This window comes from Triticum urartu, chromosome 5A (assembly GCF_056163025.1).
Source record: "Triticum urartu cultivar PI428250 chromosome 5A, HENAU_Tu73, whole genome shotgun sequence".
Lineage (NCBI taxonomy): Eukaryota > Viridiplantae > Streptophyta > Magnoliopsida > Poales > Poaceae > Triticum > Triticum urartu.
Genome location: NC_141877.1, coordinates 590,458,124 through 590,466,624, shown reverse-complemented (window position 1 = coordinate 590,466,624; position 8,501 = coordinate 590,458,124). Strand labels below are relative to the sequence as shown.

General features: G+C 43.9%; 1 protein-coding gene across 1 annotated transcript; it reads left to right on the top strand.

The window, feature by feature from the left end:
* The first annotated feature begins 2,555 nt into the window (after positions 1-2,555).
* On the top strand, positions 2,556-8,025 carry LOC125540155 (uncharacterized). The gene is made up of 7 exons (XM_048703746.2): positions 2,556-2,873; positions 3,984-4,058; positions 4,442-5,314; positions 5,639-6,544; positions 6,629-6,822; positions 6,909-7,441; positions 7,841-8,025. Exons 1-6 carry the CDS (start codon positions 2,759-2,761, stop codon positions 7,434-7,436), a joined length of 2,691 nt encoding a protein of 896 aa, XP_048559703.2. The 5' UTR covers positions 2,556-2,758; the 3' UTR covers positions 7,437-7,441; positions 7,841-8,025.
* The last annotated feature ends 476 nt before the right edge of the window (positions 8,026-8,501 follow it).

Here is an 8,501-nt window from a genome sequence, read left to right as displayed (position 1 = left end):
AAGATCCCCCGAAGACGAGCTCTGTTGAGAAGGGCTAAGGTCCGAGCTACAAGGTAAATTTTCTATTACTTTTCTCAGATATAAAGCAAGGATTTCTCTCGTTCCTTAAAAATAAAACTCCTCTCTACTTACGGCTCGGTGGAGGGCTGATCCCCTTGAGGGCATAATTCGGCCGAAGTATCCCCCAGCACAGGACCCTCTGGCGAAGATTTCTTCCCCCGCTTTGAGGCCATGGTCTCCGGGTCTTCAGAGGCGGTCCTCTTCTTCCCCTGAGGAGAGGAATTTTCGATTCCTCCCTTCCGGACAACCTCCTTCGAGGAGGCTGTAGCTTCCTTGTCCCCTCCCTCGCTTTCCTTTGAAGGCACAACCTCCAAAATCCTGACTAGCATGGGACCCGGCGTGGTCTCGGGGAGGGGGGCCGTGCACCTGATTAGCTTTGCTTTCGCTATCCACTCTTGTTTAAAGGACTGCTCTTTTAGGGGCAATTTTGTGATAAATATACGGATAGCGAGTCTGGGCACAAGTCTACTTACTTGAGTATCCGGACGATTACAGCTCAGACCTGCGTCCTCCGTAGAATCCGTACACACTACTTGTGGTCCGAAGAACAATTTGTACATCTCCACGGGCGTCATGCCAAGAAAATGTTGGAGAACTCATGGTCCCTCCGGGTTGAACTCCCACAGGCGGAGGGGGCGACGTTTGCAGGGCAGAACTCGGCGAATTAACATAACCCGCGTCACCACGACCAGACAGATGTATCTTTCTAGGAGATCTTGGATGCGGCCCTGCAACAGGGGCACGTCCTTTGCCGACCCCCAGTCCAGCCCCTTATTGACCCATGACGCCTGTCGTGGCGGGGGACCCGAGCGGAAAGCAGGCAGCGCCACCCACTTGGTGCTCTTGGGAGCTGTGATATAAAACCACTCTCGTTGCCATAAGCTGGACTCCCCTTGAAAAGAGCCCTCGGGCCATGGAGCACCAGCATTCTTGCTTATGAAGGCACCTCCGCACTCCGTGTGCCGTCCCTCGATCATCTTCGGCTCTACTTTGAAGGTCTTGAGCCATAGTCCAAAGTGAGGAGTAATATGGAGGAAGGCTTCACACACAACGATGAATGAGGAAATATGGAGGATGGACTCCGGAGCTAAGTCATGAAATTCTAGCCCATAATAAAACATGAGCCCCCTCACAAAGGGATCCGTCGGGAAGCCTAGCCCCCGAAGGAAGTGAGACATGGACACCACACTCTCACCAGGCTTGGGAGTGGGAATGACCTGCCCTTGAGCAGGCAGCCTATGCGAGATTTCGCCGGTCAAGAACCTGGCCTCTCTCAACTTCAGCACGTCCTCCTCCGTGATGGAGGAGGGCATCCATCGGCCTCGAAGGTCGGAACCGGACATTGTCGAAGGTCCGAAGCGCCTGAAATCTGGAGCCTTGGGTGTTGGAACTCGAGGCAAAGGGCGAACTCGTTTGAGATTGAAAGAAAGGAGTAAGGCCTTGGTCTCTTTATAAGAGGTTGAATACCGAGGGCCCTCCCCATGACCGTTTGGGACTCGCCTTTGATCGAGAAAACATACCAACGGGTACGGTTGGGTTACCCACGCCCGTATTGATGAGAATCCCGGAATAAGGGGACACGATCTCTGCTTTGACAAGACGTGCCAAGGAAACCGCCTCGCTAAACGCGCTGAGGTGGGACAGTAAAACGATTCGAATAAAGACTTGGTCATGGAGTGATGTCGCACTACGGAATACGTCAGCAGATTAGATTTGTGTAAATATTATTCTCTCTATGGCAATATGTGGAAACTTATTTTGCAGAGCCGGACACTACCTTTGTGTTCAAAATCTTCTATGAAGTACTTGGAGGAGGAACCCGCCTTGCAATGCCGAAGACAATCTGCGCGCGGACTTGTCGTCATTGAAGCCTGGTTCAGGGGCTACTGAGGGAGTCCTGGATTAGGGGGTGTCCGGATAGCCGGAATATACCTTCGGCCGGACTCCTGGACTATGAAGATACAAGATTGAAGACTTCGTCCCATGTCCGGAAGGGACTTTTCTTAGCGTGGAAGGCAAGCTTGGCGATACGGATATGTAGGTCTCCTACCATTGTAACCGACTCTGTGTAACCCTAGCCCTCTCCGGTGTCTATATAAACCGGAGGGTTTTAGTCCGTAGGATGAACAACAATCATACCATAGGCTAGCTTCTAGTGTTTAACCTCCTTGATCTCGTGGTAGATCTACTCTTGTACTACCCATATCATCAATATTAATGAAGCAGGACGTAGGGTTTTACCTCCATCAAGAGGGCCCGAACCTGGGTAAAACATTGTGTCCCCTGCCTCCTGTTACCATCCGCCTATACGCACAGTTCGGGACCCCCTACCTGCGTTTTGATTTTCGGCCAAAAAAAATGATTTTCGGCCGAATTTCGGCCGTCTCGCTAGGGCCCGATATATGGGCCTATCGGCCGAATAATTCGGCCCAGTTTGAATTTTTTTTGCCCGGCCCAGCTTTGAGAGCCTTCTAGTTAGCTTCCGCTGAGACAAAACCACGAAACCCAAATGGCCTAACCCTAGAATCACTCGTTCCCTGTCCCTCTTCCTGTGTGCGGCGCCGCCGCCGCGCACAGGCCACATCTCCTCGCCCTCCTCCACATCTCCGGCCAAGGCGCTCACTTCTCTGGCCGTCCTCCACATCTCCTCGCCTCCACCCCATCCACTTCCTGTCCTTTGCTTCTCCAAGACTGCAGCATGGTGCTTGGCGGCTGCGGCAACGGAGCTGATGGAGCGCAAGCCGACCAGTTCAACGGAGGCAGTAGCACGGAGCAGCGGCAGCAGCATGGAGGGCGTCCGCTTGACTGGGAAGGTACATATGTTCTTGATGCAGTTTCAGTACGTGTATGCAGTTTCAGTCTTCAGCAATTTGTCTCGTCCAAGTACGTGTATGCTGTTTCAGTTCTTCAGCAATTTCAGATCGATGTGGATTTGTTTCTTGGTTATAATCTGTGTCTACTTGTGCTGCTTTAGATTTAGGATAGGTCCCTGGTAAATGGCTTGGCAAATGCATATATCATACCGGGGTAAGAAAAATCGAGTCTTGATGAGTTGAACACAGTAGTGGCATTATTAATCTGAATTATACATGCATCTTGTAGTCACCAAGGATGCTCTAGATCTGGTAATATTTCTTTTGGTCCAACAGAAAGTGGGTTACAAACTTTGTTATGAACATCCTAAAATATATAATTGTTCCATGGACAAGGGGACTGCTCCTTGAAGCCACCGACTTGGATAAAATTGCTGCTGGCCGAGGCAGAAGCACACTGCACTAGCTGCTGTTATGTTTCCTTCCGCGCGTGTTACCCGAACAGGCCTTGGGTTCAGCTGCGCTTGCCCATGAATTGCTGCTGAACTTGAGTTGTTATGTATGATGGATGTTGCGAGTGACTCCCCCGTAAACTGTGTTGTTGAGAATATGCAATTGTACGTAATAATGTGTTGTCGATCGGATTGTTATGTTAATGATATTATTGATCGGATTATTATGTTAATGATGTTGTTGGAACTTCTTATTTGCACGGTAGGCCTTCTGTGCTCTAATGTTTTTGAGCTGCGCCATGCCGTCGATTTCCTGTAAAGGATGCCTCTTGTGCTAATTTCTATCAGACTTCACACTTGAGTTATTTGCACAGAAAAGTAGATGTTGACCGATGATTAATTTCAATGGTCAGTGGTACCATTAAGTGGTGGTTCTAGAACTAAGCATCATTGGGTACAGTATATGACTTGTCTGTTTGGCAAACTAGAGCATCGAGTTGTATATAAATTACTTATTCCTTAGTATGTGAACTAGAGCATTGGGTTGTACTGTTTTTTCTTTATCATTAATATGAGGACACCCTAGTAAGCAAGGGTTGCTTCCTTAGTTACCTACTCTTGATAACTGAACGGTGTCCTTTTGTCACTTGATTTTCAGGTAATGGAACTGCAAATAGGAATGGCAGCGGCAACCATGATGAAAGTGCAAGTGGTTCTCAAAGCTCTTGGAAAGGTAATATACTAACTTGATATGAGCTATGAGATTGCATGTGCTTCTTATAGAGCTCTAACTTGGTTCAAATAAAAAAAGATGGCATAGAGATCTCACTTAATTCAGTACTTCCATGAAACTATTTGGTATTTGTTTGTAAATTGTACATAACAGTACACTGCGTTGTCCATGTAGTGAGATGAGGATGATCACAGTTTAGAGTATTTGGATCTCTCTTTCATATTTCTATATAGTAAGGCATATATCTTGATCTTATTGGTGCACATTTCTAGAGTATTTGCTTGGTATGTTGCCAGATTACTATGCTTTGCTTGTTCACACGATGCAAATGGAATATTGTTAGGTTCAATTAAAGTGATGTTGTTTGTAACTTTGCAATGCAGGAATTAAAGATAATAACTTATATGATCCTTGGAACCATACATGGCTGTATTCTGGGGGTTTTCATTGTATGTACTGTGGCCTAAAGCACAAAGGTGGAGGTGCAACCCGTGCCAAGGAGCACCTTGGTTGGATTGTAGGTAACGTGAGGAGCTGCCCAAATGTGCCAAGAAATGTGAGAGATGCAATGAGAGAGTGCCGGGATGAATCGAAGAGGAAGAAAAGAGAGAAACAAAATAGCAGGCTGAGAATTGAAAGAAATATTATGGAAGGGTTGTATCAACAAGGAAGGGTGATTAACATAATAGATGATGATGAAGAAGAAATTCAGATGAATATTCGAGAGGCATTGCGTGACCCGAATGTCTCCCGCAGAGTTGATAGGAGGATTGGCAAGGGGAGTGTGGGTGATGTGCGAGTTGATGTTGGCAAAAAGAGTATCACCGCATATTTTGACAAGCAATTATGCAGCAACAAAGTATCTATGCAGCCCAAGATCAGTAGTGCTTTGGATCCTAATTCGAGAGATGCACTTGGCCTAGCTTGGTCCAAGTTTTTTCATGCCAATGATATTGCTGGACGTAAAGCTGACTGTCCATACTTCCGAGCTGCTTTGAAGATCACTCAACAATTAGGACCTACTCCTATACCAACCGCGAAGGAGATTGATGGAAAATATTTGGATGCAAACTATGATGAAGCAACTTCGTTTCTTCAGAAATTCAAACAAGATTGGAAAAACTTTGGTGTGACTCTTATGTGTGACTCTTGGACTGGTCCAACAGGAATGTGTCTCATAAACTTCATGGTGTATTGCAATACACGAATGTTCTTCCTTAATACTATTGATGCATCCGGTCAGACTCAGAATTCAGGTTACTTCCTCCTCTTCTTCGCGTTTTACTTTCTTCTTGAATACTTGGATTTGTCCTAGAATTGTCTTATGTTCATGAAAATATTTGCTTTGTTCTAGTTAGGTATATACATATGTTCTTACAATACTTTTCTTGAATACTTGGATCTGTCCTAGAATTGTTTTATGTTCCTAATGCTTTGTTCTAAGTAGGTATATATGCATTTTACATATGTTCTTACAATACATGCTTCTTGAATACTTCGATCTGTCCTAGAATTGTTTTATGTTCTTAAAATACTTGATTTTTTCTAACTAGGTATATGCATCTTACATAATTTTGCAGACTTTATCTATAGAGAGATTGAGAAGGTTGTAGAAGAGATAGGCCATGAACATATAGTTCAAATCGTAACCGATAATGGGTCCAATTATAAAAAAGCTTGCAAAACCCTTATAGAAGAACCAAAGTACTCTCATATTGTTTGGCAACCGTGTGCTGCTCACACCGTCAATCTTATGTTAAAAGATATAGCCAAGTTTCCTGAGGTTGATGTGATAGTCAAGAGTGCCAAGACAATCTGTAGGTTCTTGCATAAGCACAATAATCTACATGATAACATGAAGAAGAACATAGGTGGTGAACTAATTAGACCAAATGCCACCCGGTTTGGGACTGTCTTCATGTTCCTTGAGAGTTACCATTTGAAGAAAGATAAATTTAGGGAGTGGATGGTTTCTCAGGATTGGAAGGAGTGTCAGTGGAGCTATGAGCCTGGATACGTGTTTTCTGAAGAATGTTTGTCTAGTAATGTTTGGTGGAATGCACTAGAGTGGGTACTAGGTTCATTAAGGCCACTTTATAAGGCCATGAGGTATGCTGATACGCAGAAACAATGCACTCTTTCTGGCTTCAAAAAAAGTATGATGCTCGCTATACAACGGATGGAAGCACATCTAGGCCCTACATCAAGGTTGTACCTTAGTTTCATGCGCAAGGTGTGCAAGAGGATAGATGCAATGGAAGAAGATACGTTTATGGTTGCAGCTGCCGTCCTTGATCCATATACACATTATAGCCTCAACCTTTGCAACCATACAAATTATGCTACTGCACTAACAGATGCGATAGCGAAGATATTAGATCCAAAGAGTGCTCTTTCAGCCATTGATGAAGTTAGTAAGTTTAGGGAGTGCCAAGGAAGGTTTGGGACCAGATTAGCACAAGAAGCTGCGGCGAGAATGGAGCCAAGTAAGTCGTGGTCTTTTGGTTTTAGAATTTCCATTTCCTTTTGTTTTGTGTAATTCTGAAAATTTCATTGGTGATATCTTGCAGCCCAGTGGTGGTTTCAATTTGGAGGGGATGTTCCTGCATTGCAGAAGTGCGCAATGAGAATTTGCTCACAATGTGTCTCATCTAGTGGGTGTGAGAGGAACTGGAGCGCCTTTGCTTTGGTGCACACAAAGCCAAGAAATCGCCTTTTATATGACAAGCTCCACAAGCTAGTTTCTGTCCGCTACAACCTAAAGGTATAAACCAACTCAAATTTACTTTGTACCTTGTATTGTCCTTGCATGTCATATAATTTACTTGGTTTACTATCCAAACCTTGAAGATACGAGCTGAAGAAGATCAAGAGAAAGAGAGAGATATAGATAAAGAGGTTGATCCAAGTGCACTGCTGATAGATACAACAATGTTCGATGAGACAAATCCAATAATGGAGTGGCTGAATGAGGATGAAGAGGATCCAATTTTGGATGGAGCCGATGCGGCCAGTGCTGTTTTTGAGAAAATAAGGCGCCTCAACTCAAGCAGGAAGGATTCTTATGTTGGTACAAAGGCTAATAAGAAGAAAAGAAAGAGGAATCATGATGAGGAGAATGAGTATGTCGAAACTGACAGTGAGGATGACGACAACGAGAATGAATATGTTGATAATGAGAGTGAGGATGATGATGGGGTGAGTGAGGATGATGAGGATGATCAACAAGATCAGCAAGAAACACAAATGCAAGTGGAAGAAGAGACACAAGTACAAGTTGAAAAGGAGACACAAGCAAGCATTGGCAATTTGGAGACTCGTAGATCTGGACGACTTGTTAGGAAGAAGACCAAGGAAGTCAACAGCCTCTACTCGTAGATTTGGTAAGTCTCTTCTTTTCGGTGTTTCTTCTTCATGATGATTACTTAGCTTGATGCATATGTTTGAAGCGGTTGATCTTTAAATAGCTTGATGTACATTGCTTTCTTATTCTGGTGCTCTAATGTGTATGCTCACTGTGTAATGATCAATACTGATGTTCTAATTGCTACTTGTCAATTATCGTGTAGTACTGTTGTAATTTCTACTTATCTTCTTGTATGGCTGTTGTAATTGCTACTTATCACCTACTAGTGCTGTTCCAATTGCTACCACTCACATACTAGTGCTGCTCTAATTGCTACTTATCTCTTAGTAGTGCTATTCTAGTTGCTACTTATGATGTAGTAGTGTTGTTCTAAATGCTACTTATCACTTGTATTTGTCTTTTAAATGGTACCTAGCTGGAGCTTGGAGCATGATGCTAGTTGGAGGCTTGGAGCATGGAAGCTGGAGCTTTTTCAATGGAACAAGACCTCCCCGTCCATGCTTTCATGGATTTCTTTTGGAGTTGTTGTTCGTTGTGATGCTTTGATGGTTGTCTTTTGGAGCTGTTTCTATGTGAAATCCTTTAAATTCCTAGAGTTGGTTGTACTGAAATATTTAAACTTTGAACTATGATGTGATGGTTGTAGACTGTAAGTTTAGAACTAATGTGCGTGAGGGTCATATTGGACTGACGCTCTTATTTTAATCCCTAGAGCTAATTTGCTAAACATTATATGATTACTCCTGATGGTTGTTGGGCTGCATTGTTTTGCTTAGCTTGATTTCAAATTTCTGTGAATGTTTGGTCAAATTTCGGCCGAATTTCGGCCAAATTTCGGCCAAATTTTGTCTGAAAATTCAAAATTTGATTTTATAATTTCGTCCGAAATTTTGCCGTAATTTTTGAAATGACCGAAATTCGGCCATTTCGTTCAGGGCCGAAAAAAATGGCAAACCGAAAATCAAAACGCAGCCCCCTACCCGAGATCCGCCGGTTTTGATACCGACAGTGATCATCATCATTAATAGAGCATTGTCCCCAAAAAAGGCCAAATAAAAAAAGAAAGGCCAAATAAA

Excerpts from the sequence above, each read along its gene's own strand:
- LOC125540155 (XM_048703746.2), top strand. The coding sequence starts at position 2,759 with ATGGTGCTTGGCGGCTGCGGCAACGGAGCTGATGGAGCGCAAGCCGAC. Across the intron at positions 6,545-6,628 it reads TGCGGCGAGAATGGAGCCAA|CCCAGTGGTGGTTTCAATTT; the intron begins GTAAGTCGTGGT and ends GATATCTTGCAG. Across the intron at positions 6,823-6,908 it reads CTGTCCGCTACAACCTAAAG|ATACGAGCTGAAGAAGATCA; the intron begins GTATAAACCAAC and ends CAAACCTTGAAG.